The sequence below is a fragment of the Drosophila mojavensis genome, unplaced genomic scaffold (genome assembly GCF_018153725.1).
Source record: "Drosophila mojavensis isolate 15081-1352.22 unplaced genomic scaffold, ASM1815372v1 contig_74, whole genome shotgun sequence".
NCBI classification, from domain to species: Eukaryota; Metazoa; Arthropoda; class Insecta; order Diptera; family Drosophilidae; genus Drosophila; species Drosophila mojavensis.
Window position 1 is genome coordinate 26,543,077 of NW_025318899.1, and position 27,571 is coordinate 26,570,647.

General features: G+C 35.1%; 2 protein-coding genes across 35 annotated transcripts in view; both read right to left on the bottom strand.

The window, feature by feature from the left end:
• Positions 1-281: 281 nt before the first annotated feature.
• On the bottom strand, positions 282-749 carry LOC122757624. Its single transcript, XM_044010353.1, has one exon. The coding sequence runs from the start codon at positions 747-749 to the stop codon at positions 282-284; it is 468 nt and encodes a 155-aa protein (XP_043866288.1).
• Positions 750-10,133: 9,384 nt separating this feature from the next.
• LOC6583656 (glutamate-gated chloride channel) overlaps positions 10,134-27,571 on the bottom strand; it is a 112,100-nt gene continuing 94,662 nt past the window's right edge. For 5 of the 34 annotated variants that reach the window (XM_032731849.2, XM_032731851.2, XM_032731846.2 and 2 more), the window contains 9 exons: positions 24,956-25,093; positions 24,409-24,561; positions 23,429-23,581; positions 21,486-21,700; positions 20,054-20,104; positions 17,072-17,698; positions 12,290-12,292; positions 11,631-11,741; positions 10,134-11,559 (listed from right to left, as the gene is read on the bottom strand). In XM_032731849.2, the coding sequence (XP_032587740.1) occupies positions 11,413-11,559; positions 11,631-11,741; positions 12,290-12,292; positions 17,072-17,698; positions 20,054-20,104; positions 21,486-21,700; positions 23,429-23,581; positions 24,409-24,561; positions 24,956-25,093 (1,598 nt within the window). In that variant the 3' untranslated portion in view covers positions 10,134-11,412. Of the gene's footprint in view, positions 11,560-11,630; positions 11,742-12,289; positions 12,293-17,071; positions 19,012-20,053; positions 20,105-21,485; positions 21,701-23,428; positions 23,582-24,408; positions 24,562-24,955; positions 25,094-27,571 lie in introns of those variants that run through there. The other 29 variants (XM_032731857.2, XM_032731856.2, XM_032731853.2 and 26 more) reach the window with 21 other exon arrangements.

Sequence of the window (27,571 nt, forward strand, 5' to 3'; positions counted from 1 at the left end):
CAGCTAGTTATTTTATATTTTGATAAATGAGTTTTCTATTTAATTTATATTTTTAAATACACCGAAATTGAAATTTTAACCATACTAAATGCGCATTTTTATTAGTTTGGTTCAGGGTAGTATCTAGTAGAGCACTCTCGACTAGAGTTTTCTTACTTTTTTATATTCGTTTATTAACAACTTTACTTATATAATACAATATGTGTTTAGGTGGCTAAGGGTAGCGCACGATGATTGCGGGACGGCCGTAAAGTATTGCTTCGCAAGCACTTTGCACTCCCTTAGCTTGGGACAGCTCGTCTTCGTTCGATTCTGCGAAGCTCCATCATGATTGTGGTCGCGAAGGTGCTTATAAGTTTCCAAGCTGCCTCGGATTCCAGCATAACGTTGACCATGTTGTCCGTTCTAAGGAAGCGGTCCACTGCTTCTTCCAGATAACGCCTCTTCTCTAGGAAGCGTCCACATTCGAATAAGACGTGGTTGGCGTCCTCCACCAGACCTCGTCCGCACCAAGAGCATTCGCCGGTTTCTTCGTGGCCAAAGCGCTTCAAGAAGCGAAAGAATCTGTGAAAGATAAAAGTTAACCTCGCCGTGTTTGCGGTATACCTATGGCTCGAGCTGCGGGATGAGAGTATGTGTCCACCGCCCTTTAGTTGAGCTGCTCCACCTTCTTTGCCATCGTGCAATTCTGTTCGCTCTGATATCGTTGCGTCGTAGAGGCTCGTGTGCATTCCGTTCCACGGCTTCATCGACTAAGTCCTCCAGAGGCACCATGCCGGCTATGACGAGCGCCGTGTCGTCAGAGACTGTTCTGAACGCGCAGCAGACTCTGAATGCGCACAGTCTGTAGGTGGCGCAAATGCCCCGGCTGTAGCTCGGCGTTGCCATCGCTCTTGCCCATATTGGCGCATCATAGAGGATGAAAGACCTAATGGCGCTCATTAGAAGAAGCATAATTCTTGAGAGAGCTCTACAAGAATCAGCTTCCTTTTTATGCATATTTTCTACATTTTCACATTTTTGCGAAGGCTTACTAGGACGACTTCCGTTTTGTGCGCCGCTAGTTCGAGTCCGGCTCCTGTCAACCAGTTTCGTATGTGATTGATACTTTCGTTGCACATATCCTCCGTATCTTTAAGCTCCTTGCCTATGGCAACGACAGCCACATCATCAGCAAAGCCAATGGTGTGCACACTTGCTGGTAGTTCCAAGCGCAGTACGCCGTCGTACATGACTTTGTATAGGAGAGGCTCCAGCACTGAGCCTTGGGGTACTCCAGCTGACACTGTATGAGTTTGGGGACCCTCACTCGTGTTGTATACCAGTGTTCTTCCTCTTAAGTAACTCTTTATTATCTCTTTTAAATATTTAGGGATATTATATTGCGATAGCGCTTCCAGTATCATATCTAGCTAGCTGTGTTAAAGGCATTCTTTACATCCAGGGTCGCGATAATGCAGTATTGTTTCGTCCCGTGCCTACATCTGGTGCCTTGGATGGCGGAAGTTGTCAGGCCAACAACTTTTTTTAGCGCATCAATTGTTGACCGGGCCTTCCGGAAACCAAATTAATTAGGTGACAGGCTTCCGACGCTAGCAATAAGTCTTCAGTCTAGAGCCAATCAGTTTCTCAAATACCTTTCCCATGGTGTCCAAGAGACAGATGGCTCCTCTGGTGGTTTGCCAGCCTTGGGTAGCAATACCAAGTTCTAGGTTTTCCAGGCTGCAAGGAACGTCTCCTGAATTAAACATTCGTTGTATAATTCGGCAAACGTAATAGGGTGCAATGCGAGGGATAGCTTTAGCGCACGATTTTGGATCCCGTCAGGCCCTGGAGCTGTGTTAGATCTAAGACCTCTGAGAGCAACTAAAATTTCTCCATCTGTAACTAAAACAATTTTAGTGCTCGTTTAGCCCTGATCAGCAGACTTGGACTCAGGGGCGTTTCCACAATCGATTTAAGCTCCAAGCGATCCGTAGGCTGCACCTGTGCAGCGTATAGTCTTTTAACTACTATCTTGTATGCTCTGCCCCAAGGGTCATATTCGGCTGAGTCACACAACTCTAAGCAGCATTCTCTTTTGCTTGCCCGAATGGCCTTCTTCAACTGTCTTCTAGCTGCCTGGTAAGCTAATTGTTTCTCAAGAAACGTAGACCTACCGCGAGCCCGTTGGTAGCTTCTTCTCGCCTGGATGCATTTGCGACGAATGTCACCTATTTGTACATTCCACCAATACGTAGGCTCTTGTTGTAGCGTGAACTGCTTGCGACATGACATGCTCCTATTGCTGGCACTCTGAATTTGGGCCACCATTTGGCATGCTCTGGCCTCAGCATTACCAATTGTAACCAGAGACTGAATGGCCTCTGAAAAAGCCGCGGGATCAAAAGTATCCAGCCGATACGATTCCCACCACAAGGTTGGCGCCCTGGCAGGTTTCTCACCTATTGTGAACAGGAGTGCCGTATGATCGCTGCCCGTATAGCTATCGCAATGACTCCATGTTGCTTCCCGAACGAGGGATGAAGTGACAAAACTAATGTCAATAACAGATAACACGTATGCGTGTGTGTGCGAGTGTGCGCGTTTCTTGTGTTAGCAGAAAGACACGAAAAATGATTGAAATAGCTATAGCTCGAAGGGTTCAGGGGATCTCGTAGTTGAGCAGTCTCGACTAGAGCTTTCTTACTTGTTATTAATAGTAATACGGAATATGCACTCGCACAAAACCACATAAAACAATCGAGACATAGATAACAGCTTATCAAGAAAAATCATAGAAAATCTATGAAAAGACACTTACACTTTGGTTAACCTGTAGAATAAAATTTGTTTACATGAGAGCATAACCGAAAACTGTCATTGTTATCAAACCTACTGAGTAAATTCTCAATTACAATACAAAGATCCTCAATAGCAATAGGGAAAATAACGAATTTTTCTAGTATTCGTCAATTTTTCAGTATTTTTAACCCATTTTCAATGGGAAATCAGGGTATAATGGTTTTGTGAAAAAGTATGTAACAGGCAGAAGGAATCATCGCCGACCCCATAAAGTATATATATTCTTGAATTGAGTTACTGAGTTTTTCAATCACAGATTCAATTTCATCCCCTGACTTTACTGATAGGTCTAGACTAGTTCGTTCTTCAAGCCAGTTCTTAAATGCATTTATGTTTGTTTTTGCAAAGCTTCGACGGATATATGTCCGCCCATAGGGGGCGTGGCAAGCCGCTAGAAGCTTCTAATTTTGATAGTTGAGTTGTAACCTCCTCTATCGATGACCCAAAATAATTTTTACTCCTCTTTAGGGGCGTGGCAAATCGAAAAATATCCTGTAATTTTCACAATTTTGGAGTGTAAGCATTCAAATTTTGTAGTTAGGGTACCGTTAGCTCGTTCTAAAAACTGACTAAAAATGAGATGTCTACGCCCAGTAAGGGCATGGCAAATCGAGAGAAACTGCATTTTATACAGTATTAGAGCTAAACTTAGCTGCTAAATTGCTGATGGGATGTGAATGAGCATTCCGCAGTCGGTAACGCCCGACTGCAACGTTCTTACTTGTTATACTCTGAGCCCATTGAAAATGGGAAATCAGGGTATAATGGTTTTGTGAAATGTATGTAAAAACAAAAGAAGGCGTGGCACACCCCATAAAGTATATATATTCTTGATCAGGGCGACGAGCTGAGTCGATTTAGCTCTGTCCGTCTGTCCGTCCGTCCGTCCATCGATCTCAGAAGATATAAGAGCTAGAAACTTGAAATTTGTTTTGCTAGGTCTGTGTATACCACGCGCATATCGAGTTTTGGTTCAAATATCGATAACTTAGTCTGTTATTTTGTTATCGATTAAAAACATTATCGAACACCAGTAAGAAATTTATATCTCTTACATCTTTAAAGATAGTGTCACCAAATTTTTAATGTAGATTTATATTTTAGGTTCGGGCTACGAAAATATGGGAACACAAAATCAATTCTCTTCGTGGGATGCGATGCTCACAATTATGGGATATCACTTGTAGAAGCATTTGTATGCCTATGTGCCTTTACATTTGTGTGTGTGTATGTATGTGTTTGTATGCATAGGACATGAACATTGGAGTGTGCCTACCACAACTTAGAATTGTTTGTGAGAACGATTTTCGGTTCGAATTGCAGAATCGCGTTTATATTTAAGTACCTGATTAACTAAAGTGACAAGTGCACTTCCCAATACATTTTATAGGTATTTTTTACTTGCATGATTTTTATGACATATAAAGGGGCATCCATTTAAATGGGTCCATTTAACCAGTATATGTATGCTTATTTTTAAAAAGGTAAATTTTACCTGTATGTGTATTTATATACATATATGCACAGGTGTAAGGGATCGATAATTGCATCCTATTTTGCCCACTGGGATTAATCAGGTACTACATTTTGTTTAAAAACATTCATTCTGATAGGCATTGACATACAATCACGGTCTGTAGTGTGCGTGTGCACGTTCGTCGCGAAAACATTTTCTTTAGGCGCACCAACGCTTTCATACCTTTCCTACATATAACGAAAACGCAAACTTTTAGCACGAGCATAGCAAACGCTTTAAAGAGTTCGGTATACTCTTCATACAGAAGGGAAGACATGGGTTCTTGCTGCAAAGAAATTTCAATTTTTGTGAGCTGCTGCTTGTGCTCACATTAATACATACATATACACATTCGAGAGAGAAGAGAGCATCGAGAGAGAGAGAGCAAGGGAAACATTGAGCATAGAGGGATCTTTTGTTCAACATTTGACCATCTCGGTCGAGCGCATGAAGCGAACTGATTTTGCGTTCGTATTTTTTCGTAGCTCGAACCTAAAAGTAAGGAGCCGAGCGAATCCAAAGCTGGGTGGGGTGTTAAAGCCTCAGAAAAAGCGTGCAAAAAGCTTTCCACTGGTTGTCTAGTCTATGTGTTCTCTGGTTAGTGATGATATCTCCTAAACTTTTAGAGCTACAGTCGCCAAATTTTAAAGGCTTTGTTATAATTTACCCCTCACCACAATATACACCTCCTCGCTCCCATATATGTAAGAGGCTTATTTGAAATACTATAGAAATGTGCATTAGCAAATTCATATAGACCATCGATAGACCACCGACAATAAAAGTTATTAAAAAACAAGTAAGAAAGCTCTAGTCGAGACTACTCGACTACGAGATCCCCTGAACCCTTGGAGTAATAGCTATTTCAATAATTTTTCGCGTCTTTCAGCTTACACAAGAAACACGCACACACACACACACACGCACGCACACACAGGCATACATACACACATACACACACATTGCGATAGCTATACAGGCAGCGATCATACGGCACTTCTGTTCACAATAGGTGAGCCACCTGCCAGGGCGTCAACATTGTGGAGGGAGTCGTATCGGCTAGATACTTTTGATCCCGCGGTCTTTTCAGAGGCCATTCAGTCTCTGGGTACAATTGGTAATGCTGAGGCCAGAGCATGCCAAATGGTAGCCCAAATACAGAGTGCCTGCAATAGCAGCATGTTACGCCGCAAGCAGTTCACGCGACAACATGAGCCTACGTATTGGTGGAATACGCAAATAGGTGACATTCGTCGCAAATGCATCCAGGCGAGAAGAAGCTACCAACGGGCTCGCGGTAGGCCAACGTTTCTTGAGAAACAGTTAGCTTACCAGGCAGCTAGAAGACAGCTGAAGAAGGCCATTCGGGCAAGCAAAAGAGAATGTTTTTTTACAGTTGTGCGACTCAGCCGAATATGACCCTTGGGGCAGGGCATATAAGATAGTAGTTAAAAGACTATACGCAGGTAGACAGGTGCAGCCTACGGATCGTCTGGAGCTTAAATCGATTGTGGAAACACTCTTTCCAGAAAGTTTAAGCTCCATTCACGCCCCTGAGTCCGAGTCTGCTGATCAGGGCTCAACGAGCACTGAAATTGCTGAAATTGTTTTAGTTACAGAGGAAGAAATATCAGTAGTTCTCCGAGGTCTTAGAACCAACACAGCTCCGGGGCCGGACGGGATCCCAAATCGTGCGCTAAAGCTAGCCCTCGCCTTGCACCCAAGTACGTTCGCCGAATTATTTAACGAATGCCTGATCCAAGAGACGTTCCCGGCAAAATGGAAAGCCCAGAATCTGGTATTGCTACCCAAGGCTGGCAAACCACCAGATGAGCCATCTTCGTACAGACCGATCTGTCTCTTAGACACCATGGGAAAGGTGTTTGAGAAACTGATCTGCTCTAGGCTGGAGACTGCGATTGCAAGCGCCGGAGGCCTGTCACCAAACCAATTTGGATTCCGGAAGGCCCGGTCAACAACGGACGCGCTTAACAGAGTTGTTGGTCTGGCCACTTCCGCTATTCAAGGCACCAGATGGAGGCACGGGACGAAGGAATACTGTATCATCGCGACCCTGGATGTAAGGAATGCCTTCAACACAGCTAGTTGGGATATGATACTGAATGCGCTGTCACAATATAATATCCCTAAATATCTAAGAGAGATAATAAAGAGCTACTTCAGAGGAAGAACACTGGTATACAACACGAGTGAGGGTCCCCAAACTCATACAGTGTCAGCTGGAGTACCCCAAGGCTCAGTGCTGGGGCCTCTCCTATGGAACATCATGTACGACGGCGTACTGCGCTTGGAACTACCAGCAGGCGCGCACACCATTGGCTTTGCTGATGATGTAGCAGTCGTAGCCATAGGAAAGGAGCTCAAAGATACAGAGGATATGTGCAGCGAAAGTATCAATCGCATACGAAGCTGGTTGACAGGAGCTGGGCTCGAGCTAGCGGCACACAAGACCGAAGTGGTACTAGTCAGCAGTCGCAAAAGAGTGGAAACTGCCAATGTAAAGATCGGCAGCGTCACCATTGCGTCAAAGAGGGCGATAAGATATCTTGGTGTCATGATAGACACAAGATTAACTTTCCGCGAGCACTTAGAATATGTGCATAAAAAGGCAGCTGATTCTTGTAGAGCTCTCTCGAGAATCATGCTTAACACGCGGGGACCTAAACAGCAACGACGTCTCCTCCTAATGAGCGTCATTAGGTCTGTCATCCTCTATGCTGCGCCAATATGGGCAAGAGCGATGGCAACGCCGAGCTACAGCCGAGGCATTTGCGCGATCTACAGGCTGAGCGCAATCAGAGTCAGCTGCGCTTTCAGGACTATCTCCGATGACGCGGCGCTCGTCATAGCCGGTATGGTGCCACTGGAGTATTTGGTCGCCGAAGCCGTGGAGCGGAATTCGCACGGGCCTACGCGACTCAACGCTGTCAGGGCGAACAGCATCGCACGATGGCAAAGAAGGTGGAATAGCTCAGCTAAAGGGCGGTGGACGCACAAGCTCATCCCGGAGCTTGAACCATGGGTTAACCGCAAACATGGCGAGGTTAACTTCTACCTTACGCAGATCCTCTCGGGTCATGGATGCTTTCGGAGCTATTTGAAGCGCTTTGGCCACGAGGAATCTGACGAGTGCCCCTGGTGCGAGCGAGGGCATGTGGAAGACGCCAACCACATTCTTTTCGAATGTGGACGGTTCCTGGAGGAGAGGCGTCGTCTGGAAGAGGCAGTGGGCCGCTCCATCAGAGCGGACAACTTAGTCAACGCCATGCTGGAATCGGAGGAAGCTTGGGAACTAACAAGCACCTTCGCGGCCACAGTGATGATGGAGCTCCGCAGAGTCGAGCGACTGAGAAGACGAGCTGTCCCAGGCTAAGGTAGCGCATAGTGCTTGCGAAGCAATGCTTTACGGCCGTCCCGCAAGCACCGCGCGCTATCCTAGCCACCACACAACTTGCAATTTTTATTTTGTCAATAAATGAATATAAAAAAAAAAAAAAAAAAAAAAAAAAAAACACACACACACACACACACACACACACACATACACAAACAATTACATACATATACACACACAAGCATAAACACGCATGGGCGGCAGTGAGCGCTTACTATGAGAACTTAATTGCTTATTAACTTTTGTGGACGTACGATCTTCATGAAACTTTCAGATTATGATTATGACATGGATATGCATGTAATTGCCAAAGCACAAGTCTCTAGTATTTGAAATACGCTTTTTACAAAAGTGAGGGTGAGGGGGTGAATTTAAGGGTGGGGGTAAATTTTAACAAAAACCGAAATTGTATAAATTGCATATAAGCATACATTAAAAATTTGGAGACTCTAGCAATAAAGGTGTAGAAGATATAATTTTATAACTGGTTTTCAGGTTTTTTATCAATAAACAAGTAAGAAGACTCTAGTCGAGACTGCTCGACTAGGATATACCCTGAACCCTCTAATCTGATATTCTAATCAGTCTGCACTTCTTTTCGGCACACATACATACACACGCACGTAGTAGAACGCGCTCTGCTAACTGCGCAGTAAGCAGCGACTGCGCTTGGGCTGCGCTGCAGTGTGGGCAACATTATAAGAATTTATTTGTTGAATAATATAATTTCTAGACGTACAATCTTAATGAAACTTTCAAAGCGTAATCATATGGTAAAAATGTGTGCACATTCTAAAACACACGTCTCTATTACTTGAAATACGCCTTTTACAAAGGTGAGGGTGAGGGGGTAAATATAGGGGTGGGGGGTAAATTACAACAAAAATCGAAATTATAAAAAATACATATAAGTCTACATATAAAATTTGGAAGCTCTAGCTTTAAAGGTGTAGGAGATATAATTAAATAACTAGCTTTCGATAAGGTTTTTAATCGATAATAAAATATCGGGAGTAGTTATCGATATAGAAAGAAAAACTTGATATGCGCGTGATATACACGGACCTAGGAAAAACAATTTCAAGTCTCTAGCTCTTATATCTTCTGAGATCGACGTTTTTACAAAGGTGAGGGTGAGGGGGTAGAAATAGGAGTGGGGGTTAAATTCTAACAAAAATCGAAATTGTATAAAATATATATAAGTCTACATTTAAAATTTGGAAGCTCTAGCTCTAAAGGTGTAGGAGATATAATTAAATAACTAGCTTCCGATAAGGTTTTTAATCGATCATAAAATATCGAGAGTAGTTATCGATATTTAGAGAAAAACTTGATATGTGCGTGATATACACGGACCTAGGAAAAAAAATTTCAAGTCTCTAGCTCTTATACCTTCTGAGATCGACGCGTTCATACATACGGACGGACGGACGGACGGACAGACGGACAGGACCAAATCGACTCAGCTCGTCGCCCTGATCAAGAATATATATAGTTTGTGGGGTCTGCCACGCCTCCTTCTGCCTGTTACATACTTTTAACAAAACCATTATACCCTGATTTTCAATGGGTTCAGGGTATAATTAAGTTCCCATAGTGAGCATTGCAGCTGATGCTTGGCAGTGTGTGTGTGTGAGTTTCTCTTATAAGCAGAAAAGAAACTAATAGTTATTGAAATACCAGTTGCTCGAAGAGTTCGACCTCGTAGTCGAGCAGTCTTGACTATAGCTTTTTTACTTTTTCTAAATGAATGAAAATGATAACTCTTTAATGTACAGAAATAATTAAGTAAACAAATATTTTTGCAAAGGATTTATTTTCAATTTTTGTGAAGTTTTCCACAAGGCTTTAAGGATTGAATTTATTTAAACATTCTCTGTTGATCTCTGTTGCAAATGTTGAGATGCTATTTTAGCGCTTTAAGCTAAATTGTATATAAAATACCTACAAGGTGAGTTGTTTTTAATTGAGATAACATTGCTTCTACGTTTTTGTTTTGGGCTATAAATATATTTATGCATTATATTTATATTTGATATGTTTTTATTAAAATTGAATCCAAATATAGGACAAATATGACATTATTAACACACATTATAGAAATAAAAACGAACAAATAATAAGACTTACTTAATATTAATTAATAATATGTTGCTTTGATTTTGGTTTAATAGGACTAATAATCTAAACAGGCTCTAGTTGAAAGTAGTCGATTAACATAATCCCTGTACCCACTTTCGAAATAATGAAAATTATACATTTGTACTTACTTAAAGCGAATTATTCATATTGAGCCCTGATTCAGAAAAACGCTCCAAAAAAGGAAGTCTGTCATTGAATATAAGAAAATACTCAGCAGACAATAAAAGAAAATTATTTATTTTATGTTTTCGGGTTGCAGTTCGAAAAGCGTTTAGGAAGTATTAAAATTTATTCACATTAAAGAGTTTGATTAGTTTTTTTCCTATTGCAATTTGAAGCTTACAAAAGTGGAATTGTGAAATTAAACATATAAAGAAATTAGTTTTGAGAATGGCTTCGTACATTTTTTTATACTTTATTTTAAATAATGTTCAAAATCTGAGTAAAAAATTTGAAGATGGGTACAGAGTTTAACAGCAAGTTTCGACAGAAAACGTTCATTGAAAATAACTAAAAATTTAAAAGTACAGTGAGGAACATAAAAATGGTAAAATTGTTTGTGACAGTTTTCTGTAGGCATTAAAATAATTAATTAGAACAATATTCTTTTACTCATAGCATCCTCACATTTGAGTTTACCGCATTATTTTTAATAATTGTAGTTATGGTAAATACGAATAGCGTGTTATGGTTATTTACTTATAGCAATAAAGCATATATATATATATATATATGTTTTTTTTTTTTTTTTTGCTGAGGTTTTTTTTAGACGGCGTTACTTTTTGGTATATACTTTCAGCATAAGTTCTTAAAATCATTCATTTAAAACAATATATATATATATTGCAACATTTTTCATATTGAATTTAAAGCATTTTTCACGGCTTTTAAATAAATCAGACGAAATTTTTTTTTTTTTGTGTACTCTGTTCACGAAGTAATAAATTGTGTTAACGCATCATCTTAATTCAACATTCTTAAAATACTTAATGCAGCCGTATATATAAATAAAATAAAATATTCTATTATTTTATGGCAGAAAAAGTCTTCTAGTTATTATTAGAATGTCCATATAAACTGCAATTAAATTCATTGCACCAGGGCTACTGTGAACAGAGCATTTATCAACCGGTTGCACCCGACCACAAGGTTCTTACATGTTCATTTTTTCCATATAAATAAAATATAATAATATCAATTAATTAGTTCCTTAGTATATTAAATTTTATACAAAAAATTATGTATTATTTTAGGTTGCTTATCACTTTTAATTTTTTGTTGCTTTATATTTACTGTTTTGAAGATTCAACTAATGTACTTTAAAATAATTAGGGTTGCTTTCTTGTTACATATAAATTAAATGTCCTGAATAACGACGAAATTTCTATTTATTTATGACCGAGATATTACGAGTATTTACCACATTTGAAGATTACTTAATAATTGTTTTTATTTAGTAAAGCGCTTGATAACTGATGTTGATTTTAGTTTAGCCTTATGAAAATCCCTTATAGTGTACAAAGAAAAATATGAGAAAAGTCGCATAGGCTGTTGGAAATGTTATTCTTGCAATGACATCAATCGTCTTAGCCACACGTATAGGATGTGGCGGCTCCTTTTTGCGCATCTGTACAAAACATGTCTTAGGACAAATAGTATTTGATTAATTATATTAGTTAACGTTTTTTATATAGTTAATGTATTATTTTTTACCTCTGTGGCGCATCCATTATTGACCGAATGGGTGCATGGGCTATTACTGCTGCCACATGTGGTGCATGCCACAATTTCATTTGGCGCGCCGGCATCGCGTCGCTTTTCACCCTGATATGCGGTATTGAAAGACACGAAAAATAGAGAACTTATTAAATTAAATACAAGAATATCAACGATTATTATGTATTTAACTGCCCAGTTTAAATATATAATATTAATGTAAAATCCATCCATAATATACGATAGCTCTGAAGTTTACAAAACGTAAAAAATCCACAGCTGCCAGTTAACTCTTAATCATTTAATATATATAATTATTAATAAATAAACTTAGTTTATTTATTATTTATAGTTTATAGTTTAGTTTATATATATTATTTATTTATATTTTTTTTTTATGTGTTCCTTATATTTCTCATACTTGCTTCCTTCCAGACATTAAGTAATTAATCATTACCTATATTATAATATATATAATATCAATATTTTCAATTAATTAATAATCGGACACCAAACAGACTAAAAAAAAAAAAATTGAAAAATGTATGTTGTACCATAACAAGATGGAAATGAATTCCACAGTCTATAAAAACAATGTTTTGGATGTGCTTGATTTTGGGTGTTTACATATTTATGAAACAAAAATGCATACTTACGGGCTGTTTTATTATTATATATTATAGTTTTACGAGCAGCATTGAATAAATTGGATCAATAATTAGCTAAAGATATATTGTTTGTTCATTTCATTTTAATTGTATTCTTATTAATTATTATTAATTTATTTAAGCCCTTGCAGATTTGTAATTTATTTCCAGAGTTTATGTAGGGGTGCATAGAAATGGTCTGGACGTTTAACTATATAAAATATATGTTTTATTTAAATTATTTTTTTTATATGAATTGCTTAGTTGAACGACGTACGACAAATGTAGATTGATCACTCTCAAAGTAAATTTAAAAATATCACAACAACAATGAACAAAAAGAAAAATTAAATAATAAAAAAAAGGCTTTCTTCTTTTCGCTGTTTAAAAAAATATTGACATTGGTACTGAGAAATAGGATTTTAGTCAATCAAGTCCACAAGGTCTTGAGTGCTCAAACACTATATGGTGAGCCGATTCATAACAATTCGAAATATTTTAGTCAGTAGCTTTAAGCTTTTTTTTCTTTTTCTACTCGACTGCGAACGTTAAATTGCTAAATTGGTTTTCTGCGATTTCCATCTCGCTGTCCATCCGTCTGTCCGTATATTACTAAAAATTTTGAGCATATAGCGTCGTAATAAATGACTTGACTTTATAAGATACGGCATACCCTGAAATTAAAAAGTATCAAGATTTTTACGATCCGCCCACATAGGGTGTATATTTTCAATATTACAAGGAAAATCAAACTTCTCTAGCTGTCAGATTTTCGATAATGTTTCTAGTTAATAGCATTAAAATAAAACAAGTAAGAAAGCTCTAGTCGAGACTGCCCAACTACGAGATCCCCTGAGCCCTTCGAGCAACAGATATTTCAAAAATTATTCGCATATGCACACATACACGCACACACACAGGCATACGTACGCACGCATAAACACGCATTGGCTGCAGTGTTAGCTTACTATGGGAAGTTAATTGTTTAATAACTTTTCTTGTGGCTAGACTATCTTCATGAGCCTTTCAGATTATGATCATAACATGATGACTTACATAATCAAGCTCTTGTGCAATTTTCCCACTGTAAATGGTTCATATGATTTTTGGGGTACACACTAAACAGAATATATGAGCATTTTCCAAAAGTTTACTTTTTGTAGTGAGCGAACTCCTTGCTTTTTATACTCATTCTCGAAAGTGAAATGAGTTTATTGGTTTTGTGCTATGTCCGTCTTGCTGTCCGTCCGTCCGTCCGTCTGTCCGTATGAACGCAATCTATTGAAGCTAGAGACTCGAAATTTGGAACACATAATGGTGTATATCTCCTATTTATAAAGTGTTAAAATTTTCCAGATCACGAGCTATGGCGGATATATCTCCGCCCATTGGGGGCGTGGCAAATCGGATAAAACTGTATCTCCTAAAGTTGTAAACCTAGAATGCTGAAATTTTGCACGTCAGCTAATGCAATGTTTCTATAAAGTCTAAAGACAAAATTATAAGTCTTCGCGTGGGGGCGTGGCAAACCGGACCTGAAGATATAGTGATTTTTTAAATTCTCCTATATTTTGAACACTATTGATGGCAGAGACTTCAAATTTTGTATATATACTCGGACTGATCACCCAAGACCAAAAAGTTTTGTCGGATAAATGTCCGTCCACAGGGGGCGTGGCAAACGTTTAAGAGCTAGAAGCTTCAAATTTGGATAGTTGAGTTACTGGTAGTCTCCTCTATCGATGCCCCAAAAATAATTTTTAAGCCTCTTTAGGGACGTGGCATATCGAAAAATACCCTGTAATTTTCACATTTTTTGAGGGTAAGCATTCAAACTTTGCAGTTAGGGTACCGTTATCTCTTTCTAAAAACTGACCAAAAATGAGGTGTCTACGCCCAGTTGGGGCGTGGCAAATCGGAAAAACCTGTATATTCTACAGTATTAGAGCGAAACTTAACTACTAAATTGTTGATGGGATGTGAATGAGTATTCCGCAGTCGGTACCGCCCGACTGCAACGTTCTTACTTGTTTTTAATATGATTCCGGACAAATATTCGACCAAATAACATCATCTATTGTCATATTTCTGCCGGTCCTTCTATTTAAAGCCAAAATGTGGGACGAAGTTATCAATCTCTTAACACAGTCCTTTTGGTAGAAATCAGAGTGAGTTGATGTACCATTCCATTAAGGAACTCAAAAATAACAAATAAAGGCTGAACACTTTATAATTAACTGTCTAAGAAAATTAAGATGTGAACTGTTACCAACCCGCTTTATGTTAATGTCCACTTTCATGTAGGTCTAAAAAGATTACTGAAGCTTCGTCAGTAATATAAATAGATCACAACTCTGCAAGGGTATTCAATCTTCGGTTCACCGATAATCATTTTTGTTTTTTTAAATTATAAGTATACATTTTTTTAAGTTTTAATTATGGTTTATCCTATATGGCATGAGAATTTTTTTTACTGGTTTATAAAGATTATGAATCGACTATACAATGTGTTTTTTTAAAATGATTTAATTTGGTGATTAAAATTGCTATTGGTCAAAATATTTCTTTAAGCATATTAAAAACGTGCTAAATAAAACTTACTAGTGCATAATGCAAGAATTAATAAACAGCCTCAAATTTAGATGCTCTCTTATCCATTAAAAAATGGTTGGTATTATTGTGCAAATTAATGTAATAGCCAAAAAGGACACAAAAGCGATCTGTAGATATATTTTTTTTACATATCAACTTTGTGAATTTTACATGTGCTAGGGTCATGTATCTGCTGATACATGATTGTATAAATTTGCATAACTAATTTAGATCCTGCCAGAAATATTATCCGCAAATTTTGTTATCGTCATCTACAAAATCTTGTCATTCTCCAATCGTTTGCCAATTGGCAATTGACAAAAAGTGGTTGCGTCCATATTCCTCCTTTTGTGTATTTACCCCTAGGCTTACAACTAAGAATCCGAAGATGGTCGTTTTTTCCAGGCTATACATTCTTCATGACATTCATAATACATGGACTATTATTTATTATGTACTATTTTTTATTATTTAGAAATCTAAAATTTGAAATTTTTACAAATGGTTTGTTCATACATATGTATTGCCAAGATACTCGTTATATGAAATAAAATAGCAAAAAGGCAAACTTTTGCATAATTAATAAGTTCTTACTAAATCTTTCTGGGCATAAAATGTGTTGAGAGAGTGGGAGTTCGCATAGACTCTATGTCTCATATCTCACTAAACCTAAAGCGGAATACAACAGTTAACCAAAGCATATAGGCGTCGAGTCACTCAAGTCTGTGAATGCATAGACTAATATTAATTTAACTTATACTAATATTGTATAACAAAATTACATTGCCCGTCGAATTTTCGTTATTTGTAGGAAGGGTATGAAAGCGTTGGTACGCATAAAGAAATTGTAAATGTAAAATTGTAACGGAAAATTTGCCGTTGGTCGGCCGTCTGTTCTGCATTGGCCTCTTTGCCATACATCTCAATATGCGCGTTGTGAATTCGGAGCCGTTTATTTGGCACTCAAGCAGCCGTCATGTATACATATCAATTGTCATACAAATCCCCATTATAAGTCTCATATTTGATAATTAGCATATTGATAGCTAAATCGTTTGCCAGAAAATATTCTGTAAATATAAGTTTACATAGATATCCAATACTTCAGCATGATGAGGATTCATTTTTATTATTATTAAATCTTCATTAAATGTTTATAGTAAATTTAATTTTAAATCTAAATATTCCAATATACAATACATGTATATAAGAGTAGTAATCAATCGCAAATAATCAGCTTGTAATCTAAATGTTTTTAATAATGTTGTAAGCCAATAACTACTTTTTTACTTTTATGTTATGCTAAAAGTACGCTAGAGACTTGATTTTTTTGTTTTAAATGACAGTATATATCTCGCGGAGTTTACCTTTAAAAAAAGATAAATCATCCCGTTATGTTTTTATCAATTGAAAATATTAAAGATTAATTTAGATGCCAGTATAGCCAATTGTGAATGATTTACCATTTTTTTTTTAATTTTTCAAATATTTAATAATATATGTAGATCATATGCTGAAAGTATCATTAAATTCCTTTAAGTCAATCGACGTTAATAAATACAAAATGTTTGGCCAATTAACAAACGCACGTGCAGCAGCCACAACAGTTTTCCTATGCGTGTGCATACGCATATTCAAACTTATTTTAGTACATTATTAGAATCACAAAGCAGTCAGTTTAGTTTAGATTTGCTAGATGGCGCTGCAGCACAGCGCAAAATATTTAATTTTCCCAATTGCTACTAGTAAAAGTGCGCAATATAATTTATTTTTGCACTACATATATACAAAAATATAAATATATTACACTTTGTAAGTAAATGAGTTTTTTTTTTTATTTTATTTATATTTTTAAATACATCGAAATTTTGAACCATACTAAATGTGCGTTTTTATTAGTTTGGTTCAGGGTAAAATCTAGTCCGGAACTCTCGACTAGAGTTTTTTTTACTTGTTTGTATCTGGGTTTATTGGTAGATAAAATTGCTTGTCTTATTCATATGGAATTCTTTTTTAACAAATTTGTGTTTTACAATAAATCTTTCCTTATATTTACTACCTATATTTATATTAGTATTGAAAAAGTATATAAAACGTTCACTTATTAATTCTCAGTATAAACTTGTTTGCAGGCAACAAAGAAGAAATTTGTAAAGGGCACTTGAAAATGTTTCGGTTTGACAACTTGCAATTACTCACATTTTCCACTGGAGCTTCAGCTTTAGCTGCAGCTGTCTTTATCCTGTTATTCATATCTGATTCCATATCCGTCACATATATGCTGTTTGGAGAATTAGAGCGCGAAGATTTCTTACGCGGCGGTTTTAGTGGCATGTTTAATTGACGTCTGTTGTCCACCGGTTGTTCCACCAGTTTTTCCTCGTTATCTTCTAATTTTTCTTGGTCGATGCGTACAACTAATGCTGGTGTGCTAGTTGCGATGGAGCGGCGCAACATGGGAGATAATTCTTTTTCCTGAATATCTTCAAGCTTAATACTTGTCACAATTACATTCGTTCTGTTTTTATCTGTTTCTGGCTCATGGTAGACATTTTCAGTTGACAACGTAGATACGGAAGACAATGTCGCCGCTAATTTTGAAGAAGCGGCCGTTGTGATCTGATGACCACTTTTATGTTTAATAGAACGTGCTCGCAAATTCTGAACTGCTGCACCAATGATTCCACCATGTGCATCCTGCCACCTCATACCACTTAGAAATTCAGTCTCTGTTTCCCTTAGACCGGTACCCGCTATAAATTTAGAGGCGGCTACGTTCATTGGGAGTGGTGCATTGATCATCTCCGATGTGCCGATCGCGCTTGCCTTTTCGTTAAAAGACGATAAAGCAGCGTCAAATTGTCTTTTCATTATTTCCTATATTTTAATATTTTGATTGGAGAGTAGGGTGCTACAATTGATTTGAAAGTTGAACGCGCACATTGAGAGAGGAAATTTTGATGTTGAGATTGGAGAGAAAGTTGGAGAATGATTTTAGTTGGGGATTGCTTGCAACATATACGATTTCTCAGTTAGTTAAATTAGTAAACATTCAGGTTCACAATGTCTGAATTCAGCACAGGAAATAGTTACAAGAAGAAATCAATTTTTGGATATATATTATATCATATCAATAATCTGCTTACAAGTAATCAAAACTCATCTGTCACTTTAAGTTTAACAAAATAATACCTATAAACTTATCAACTAAAATTATTGATATAGAACCTACTAATAAACTAGGTTGGTACATTCGTATCTAAGTCAAACTTCCCTTTTAATATTTTTTGTGGCGATATGTAGGAATAAATGTAATTACATATTTTTACAAAATTTCAAGATACTCATAACCAAGTATAAAGAAGTGCATGTGAAAATTTTCATGCCTGAGTGTTTAATTTAATTTTTTCATTATGTATAATAATATATACAAGTGTTTTATTTGAATTAGGGTGTTTAGCAAAGCAAAAACTTTTTATGCATCTAACTCTTTAATACGTTACAAACAAACGTGTAAAAAATTTTTAGTTGGATATCTAATATCTACTTATATTTTTAGAATGTGTTGGACTACAGTCACGTGGAATAAGAAATAAAAGATGTTCAATTTCCAGTGAATACATTTTTTGATTAAAATGAAAATTATTTTCTATCGTGCTAAGTTCACATACTTTAGATTATGATTTACAAATTTGTGTAATGCTAACAACAGTATTTCTTTATTAGAAAAGTTTAATTAAATGCATATTATCAGGTTTTCGAATTTGGCATACTAAGTAAACACATATAAAACAAGAAAAATATATTTAAAAAATTGTAAAAAATAATCAAATTAATTTTCAATAATGATTTTATTGTTCATTAAAATCTTTACTTAAGGTTTCTCAGTAGTATCATACGGAAAATTAACATATTTTCAAAAGTGCATTCTATTACATCTTTTTAACATTTTTCCCAATTGTGAGTGACCTTAAAGTGTGTTTCTTTTCTTATTTTATTTCTTCAAATTACTTTTTAATCTAGTCTTGTTGGTTGCAATTTCTTGTGATTGTTGCGGCTTTCGTAGTTCTTTTTATGATTATTATTATTTTCGTGGTATTTTACGACAGAATTAATTGGTTTTTTTTTGTGGTAAAAAACTTAAAAAGAGGAAAAAAAATCGAATGGAAAATTTGAAGAAAAACATATACGCCATATTTGAAAAATAAGGTTTGTAATGCATGCTCCTACATAATAATAATGTAGTTTGATTATGTTTTAATAATTGAGTTGCGCTTAAAATAAATATCCCGAGCCATTTATTTGTATGTTCTATAATTTAAGTAATTCATTTATTAAGAAAGCAAAATTCACATGCCATATGTAAATGTACTTGTAAACGTAAATATAAATGTAAATGTAAATGTAAATGTAAATGTAAATGTAAATGTAAATGTAAATGTAAATGTAAATGTAAATGTAAATGTAAATGTAAATGTAAATGTAAATGTAAATGTAAATGTAAATGTAAATGTAAATGTAAATGTAAATGTAAATGTAAATGTAAATGTAAATGTAAATGTAAATGTAAATGTAAATGTAAATGTAAATGTAAATGTAAATGTAAATGTAAATGTAAATGTAAATGTAAATGTAAATGTAAATGTAAATGTAAATGTAAATGTAAATGTAAATGTAAATGTAAATGTAAATGTAAATGTAAATGTAAATGTAAATGTAAATGTAAATGTAAATGTAAATGTAAATGTAAATGTAAATGTAAATGTAAATGTAAATGTAAATGTAAATGTAAATGTAAATGTAAATGTAAATGTAAATGTAAATGTAAATGTAAATGTAAATGTAAATGTAAATGTAAATGTAAAAATGTAAATGTAAATGTAAATGTAAATGTAAATGTAAATGTAAATGTAAATGTAAATGTAAATGTAAATGTAAATGTAAATGTAAATGTAAATGTAAATTTAAATTTAAATTTAAATTTAAATTTAAATTTAAATTTAAATTTAAATTTAAATTTAAATGTAAATGTAAATGTAAATGTATGTCATAGTCAATGAAAATTTCAAAGTTGATGTCAATAGCAATGTCAATTTCAATGTTAAAGTTAATGATTTAATTAACTTTAATGTATTCAGTGTATTTGCTTATCAGCAAATTGATTGGTGATCAAAAGCTTACCAAAGGACTTGCAAGAATTACTCCGATCCTGCTTAGTACTGCTGGAAGTCGCTGTAAAAATTTACACAAAATAATTCATACTCAAAACACACTTTAAGTTTAATTGTGGTTCATTTCAGTTTAAATTGCTTTGACTTTGTTGATGTACATATTTTATACAGATTAGTGGCTGTTATTTAAGCAATAATTTTTTTTTAATGCTTAAGTATCTGTCTCAAATAAATATAATATATTTAATATTTTTTACAGCACTTAAATTGGGAACAATGTTTCATTTTTATTTGGAATAAAATATTTATAAAAGCTATTTCGATGATTAATTAAATTTAATTTCATGAAAATTATGAAAATAATTTTATTTCAAAACTTTAAAATAATAAGCGTAATGCTTTAATGGTTAAAAAAAAAATCAACTGAACATTTAACAAATATTGATCGTAATTCAACATGTCAAAAACAATTTTTAGTGTAATACATAGTATATGCGATGGATATCTTTGTGTTCATATAAACATTCATATATATATTGGTATACTCGAACAAAAGAAATAAGCCACTTTAATTTATATACGCTATCAATATTTGTTGAATTTTAATGCAGTTGCAATGAATAGCATGCAGCATTTTTGAATTATCAAATTTGTTATCCTGTTTCATTTGCAAACTAATACAAAGGAAAATAGATGTGTTGAGAAACATAAACAAAATCAACAAAATACAGTAGCATCCGGTTATACCGACGCTTTAACCATATAAGTTTGTCTGGGGTCCAAAATTTTAAAATAACCGTACGAACGCTATAGGAGATTCTACTGAAGAATATATATATATAAGAATTTCTGTTTTTTTTTAATTTGATTCAAAATGATAATTTATTATGAGGATTTTGAGAGCATAATTACAATGTGAGGGAAGATGAGGGTAAAAATATACACATATAATTTGGCTTTGAACAAAGAGAGAAACAACAAAGTGCATTCATTTCATTTTATTTAAACACATTTTTTTATTCCTGTTCATGTGTGTTTACATGATGTTTATCATCATTTCAGAGTGCTATTTTTGTTTTTGTAATTATTTACGCTGTCTAGATAATTGGAAAATTATAGTTGAATTATATATAAAATAACCTAGACTCGTAAATTATCAGTAAAATGGAGATGATTGACACAAAGTTTGCAAAACTTTAGAAAAAAAATGGGTTCAGGGTATAATTAAATACTGTGTTAGTATACAAATAGTTTAAAGGATCCACAAGAAAGGTTTTTATTAAATATATGCATTTGAAATATTCGGAATGTGTATGGGCATATAGTATGGATCATGTAAAATAAATAATTATTTTCTTGAAGTACATAATAAATTGAGTTCAGGCCACCTTACGGCGTCTTTTTGGCATTCACTTTTTTCGTGAGTTTCAATATTAATTTACCTGTGTTACGGGATTTTCCCCGGGGCGATAGACGACGTTGTGTAGTGGTCGTTTACGTCCCACATAATTAACACAGACGAACTCCAGTAAAGAGGCGTAAATAAAGCACATGCAAACGCCATCCCATACATTCATCGCCGTCAAATTTGACACAACGGGCAAGGTGCTGCGGAAACCATTCGAGGTAGTAAAGAAATTCAACATTGTTGTCACGCCTAGTTTGTGTTGGTAAAAGAATTTTTGTAAAAGAAAATTAAAATTAAAAAAGAATAAGAAGAGCAAGAAATTTCCATTAGAATTTTTTTTTTTAGTTGGGGGTTTATGTATTATCTTTGGTTTGGTATTAATAGTATATATATGAGCGTATCTTCAAATTTAATTGCAGGGCATATGTGGATATATTATGTATAGCGTATTAAATATCAATTACGAAAAAATTGAATATTTATATGATATCTTTACTCATTAAAATAAAAATAAACAGTACATTCTGTTTTTATATACTAACAACATTATATATGTATAGAAACTTTTCTACTAGAATCACAAAAAGACACACAGAAATTTATTTCCTAATGCATTTTAGTGTGCCTTCGAAAGTGTCTGTAGTGATTATAGATACTTACCTTATATACGGATCGAGAAGTCATAATACTTTATTTTACTTACGTATATAAACGCATGTATTATGTGATTTTGCATCGTGACTAGATTGACTAATATACATACAAAATCATGTTTATTTTTATTAGTTTGCTGTTTTGGTTACTCTTCTTCGTCTCTTTAGCTGTATACCCAATAAATTATATATATTCTTGGTCAGGACTACGAGCCGAGTTGATCTAGTCATGTCCGTCTGTCCGTATAAACGCCGAGATCTCAGAAGGTATAAGAGTAAAACTCTTGAAACTTTATATTATAATATATTTTTTTCGATAACTCATGCTATTTCTTTGTTATCGCATTAATCAATAATTTGATTTCGTTTTAGAACGTAAATTGATTGTAATTAGAGACATTAGATTATAGTACGGTGAATACAAAGATTTTGTCATTTATAGATTTTGGATAACACGCCCCTTTCGCTCTAATTTTTAATAAAAAGTATTTCATGTACTAGAGACTAGTGCTTTATATTATGCTATGAAAGATTGATAAAGATAGTCCCAATACAAGAGAATGAGCGTAAGCTCAGTCGCTGTTAAGTGTGCAGTTATGCAGTTAGCAGTATATGTACAAAAGAATGCGTACAAGAACCGTAGAATGATTAGAAAAAAGATCTTTGCAGGACTATATGCAAAATGATATTTTCTTCAAAATATTGTGCATTATTTAAGTGCATAAAATGGTGGTATTTCATACAATGCATCTCCAACTAGGTCTTTTTTTTAGTCTTAGGAACATAATTAAAACTTCAAGTCTCTTATTTAAGGATTAATAGTTTAAATCAAATAAAATTGTATGCTTGTCAATAAAAATTTGGATTAAAAAATTTTTTAATCTACCCAAGTTTCCAAATAATGGTATATTCTCATAAAAATGAAAAGACATACAAAGGGTAAGCATGCATTAAAGTATGGCTTGTACTGTGGCTAGTGCAATAAATAATAAAAGTGCAAGGGTAAAATGTACATTTACTAGGAAACAGATGAAAATATTTACTTATTTCAAATTCTAGGCCCCTAGGTCTAATATCTAATGAATTCTTCGAATACTTTGAATAGATCGCAAGCCCTTTTATGCACTCTTGGTTAAGGAAAAGTTCCATTACTTATTATTACTTGCTAGATTTTCACTGTCTAAAATACCATAAAACTAATAATCGGAGAGATATGACATAATTGTTTTTATATGAGCTTCTGATATAATTTTAATTTGGTTGAACTGTAAATTGACTTGTATTTATTCTTTTGCATTAAACATTTTGTATTTGTTTTACGTACCGATCATAACCCGTGCTGGTACTGCATTCCACTCTAGCCAAAATGTGATAAACGACGAGGTGACCAATATAATGCCAGGTATAAAAACGGTTGTAAAATAATATGCACGATCACGGGTAAATGTCATTTCGACTTGCAGGCAACTGTAATTTCCTTAAAGTACAATGCCAAAATCATTGAATTTGGGCCACACAATAAAAATTATACGCAATTTTAAGTCTATTGATGCAGACGAATCAAAAACCAGAGGCAGAGCCACAGCCAGTATATATACAGATTTATAAAGATGCTACCTCTCCTATCAAAGCTCTAAATATTTTCATTTTAAGTTGGACTTCCATGGAAAAAAAATTAATAAAAACAAAATAAAAATAAAAAGCATTTATCTAAGCTTTTTGATAGATCCTATCAAAGCTCTAAATATTTTCATTTTAGGCTGTATTTCCATAGAAAAAAATAATAAAATTAAAAAACATTTATCTAAGCTTTTTGATTGATTCAGTTTTGGTTGGTTGGTTTGTATAGAGACCATTGCTAGGAACTATAAGCATATATATAATTTAGAAACCATGCTCAAAATCCATAAAGCAATATTTTGTTAAGAGGAAGTGTCGCATATTTTTTTTTGCAATGTTAACGTTTGAAGTAAATGCTTTTAAATAAATAAATTTTTTTTTAATAAGATGTGTCTTCAAATGCGAACTACTTCAAAAAGCAGGGAGGCAATTTACAAGTTGTCGCTTAATCAAATTTAAATTATGATTATAAATTGCATATGAAAAGGACAGAAGAATTGTTGTAAGTCTATCGCTACAAATGCGAAAAAACTGAAATTTTAAACTTATAAAATTTGTTTACCTTTTTTTTTTGTGAAAAAGCAAGGTCAAATTTATATAAAGCAAATATGTTTTTGGTAGTTTTTTTTATACTTTGTTTTGGGGAATTATTAAACTGGTACTTTATTATATACTATTCGTTACCTATCATTGATCTAGCAGGCACTGCATTCCATTCTAGCCAGAAAGTTATAAAAGATGACGTCACCAATATAATGCCAGGTATAAAAACGGTGGTAAAATAGAACGCACGATCTCTCGTAAAGATTAAATCGACCCTAAGGCAGCTGTAGTTCCCTATTTAATTTTTGATAACATTTATGTACGTTGTTAATGATTTTGTAGTAGTAGAGGCAGCACAAATATTTTTGTAAAAGATATATTTATTTTATTTTATTTTAATTATATTTTTTGTTTGTTTAGAAGTAGACAATAAGTAGAACATTAGGTACGCAAAACAATGTTCTAAAAATATATATTTTTTTATTTTAATTAGCGTTACTAATATTCAGACTTCATGAAGAAACTTAAGTTATTGCTCATTCCCATCAAAACAATTAAAATAAAAGACTAATATAATAACCATGACTTTAAACAAAATCTATCCTTAGGATAAACAAATTAAATCATATGTAAAGGGCAAACACAAGATATTGGCGTTATTAAATTTGATCACCATGGGGTAACTTACCTCGCCAACTATTTTGATCACATGCCGTTGTTTGATTTTTAATCAAATATGCATTTAATGTTGTTAACGAGGGGCTTTTCCGTAATGTGTCTTCATCATTCTTCCAAACATATTTGATTTGTGCTTCCTCGTAAGAAACTGACCCATATGTAAGGATATAAAATATATGGAGATAATCATAAAATCAGTTACAAGTTTTTATAAATTGGCCCAATAATTTTCTGAAGTTTTTTATGCCCCATTGAAAATGGGAAATCAGGGTATAATGGTTTTGTGAGAAGTATGTAAAAGGCAGAAGGAATCATCGCAGACCCCATAAAGTATATATATCCTTGATCAGGACGACGAGCTGAGTCGATATAGCTTTGTCCGTCCGTCCGTCTGTCTGTCCGTCCGTCCAATCGTCTGCCTGTTCGTCCGTCCGTCCGTATGAGCAAACCGATCTCATAAGATATAAGAGCTATAGAGCTGAAATTTGGCATGCATACTCGTGTATATCATAGGCACAAGTAAAAGTTTATCTTATTTTTTTTCGATAACTCATCATCATCATTTTTTATCGAGAATGATCAAAAGATCGACTTAGTTATTTCAGCCTAATTTAAACACTTTTAGACCTGGAGACTTCAAATTTGCGTTGTTTATAAAGTTAATGGATACAAAGATTTTTTAATTTACTGATTTTGGTAGTGATGTAAAAAATGATCGATGCATCGAGCATCGAAGTCTTATTGCCAATTTTTACGGATGTTTCCCGATGTTTTCGCTGACTCCGATGTTGAACGATGCATCGATGTTTTGCAAAACAGAGACTTGAAATTTTTTCCTAGGTTCGTGTATAGTACGCGCATATCGAGTTTTACTTTAAATATCGATAACTTGCCCGTTATTTTATTATAAACATTGAAATTAGTATGCAATTGACTCTTGTTTAGAACAGATGCAGTGTTAGATTGACTATTACATACATAGTAGCGGACAGCACGATAGCCTAGTCGCTTGCTCGCGTCTATCACATAAGCTCTGTAACTCTAATAATCACTAATAAACTAATCGTTAAGTAAATTCAATCGTTTAATAATTTAAAGCTATTCGAAAAATCTCGATAGCTCAATATTTGGTAACCCCGACGTGATCTCTTTCGGTTTCTTTCTACATATATGTATATTGACACTCTCAAATACATGCATGCATACACCCGTAAACATAAGCAATTAGTTGCTTGCCGTTTCGTTGCAAATTCGCCAGACACTCTTTCGTTCGGTCTGCAATACACTGGCATCCATAAAAACAGTGCCCGTGTGAAAACTTCTGCAAGTGACAATCTAATATAGAATCTGCTAATTTCTGAACTGTGTGCTGTGAACTGTGTGTTCTATAGCTTCAATCTATACGTGATTAAGTTTGCATAAGCAAAGTGTAATTACATGCTTGCCGTTATTCTTCGTTGCCAGGCCAAAGAGTGCAACTTTCGCCTCGGCTGCGATACGAGCGCGTCCATAATAATCGTACCGGTGTGCAACAATTCATACGCGCGCATTATTTGAGTACCATAATATAATTCTGTGACAGTTTATTAAAATAGCAAGTGCTGTGCTCAACAAATAAAATTTATTCCAAGTTTTGTGTCTGCTCTAGAGCATACATTTACTTTTACTCTTGTAATCGCGCTCGCACCAACAACTTTGAACTCTATCGTGTTACTCTTGTGCTGTACTCGTCATGGCGACTTTAGATGCTAGTGCAGTTGCTCCCGAAGATCGCGTGCGGTTTTATAAGCTCAAGGTACAGTCGGTGTTTGAACGCGTAAGAAACTACAAGCCAAAGTTGATTCAGATGCTCTTGCCGATAACAGTGACAGCACTTTAAATGTTCTACTGGATCATATCGACAAGCTCAGCTACTCCTTTAGCAAGGCCCATGAAAGTCTAAAGGAGCTCGATTTTACTGAGATGTCCAGCGATTTGCGCACTGACTTTGGTGATTTAATAATGGTCATGCTGTCAACAATAATGTCCGAAGTTCAAAGTTGTACTGCTCAAGTGCATCATAGTTCCACGTTTAGTCGACCAAGTGACCCTCCTCACGCAACCGCTCCCAGAATGCAGTCCGCACCTGCGTTGCCGCCGTTAATGCTACCTACGTTCAGCGGTGGATAAGATAATTGGGCTGATTTCTGGCAGATCCAGCTTTCCATAGGCCGCAACGAGTAGATCTGCTTATCGGAGCTAGCCTGTTTTATGATTTGCTCTGTGTTGACCAAATCAAGTTGATGCCTGGACTTCCATTGTTACAGAAGAATCGTCTTGGTTGGGTTGTCTCAGGTGGCGAGGCTCGCAACAACAACTCCGTGCTAATAGCTTCTAAGGCGCCTTCGGATCCGATTACAGACTCCTGTGCTGATATCAAGTTGGACAGTCTCGTTCGTCGCTTTTGGGAAGTTGAGCGCTCAGCGATTCTATTGTAAAGATCAGCAAGGAAGACTCAGACTGCGAAGCGCATTTTGCGAGGCATCACAATTGATTGGCTAGTGGCCAATATACAGTACCCCTGCCTGTTAAGCTTAGTTTCGATCTTCATGAAGATTCTTATGAGCAAGCGCGACATCGGTTTCTA

Bases quoted from the DNA above. Each gene is read 5' to 3' on its own strand.
- LOC122757624 (XM_044010353.1), bottom strand. From the start codon at position 749: ATGAAGCCGTGGAACGGAATGCACACGAGCCTCTACGACGCAACGATA.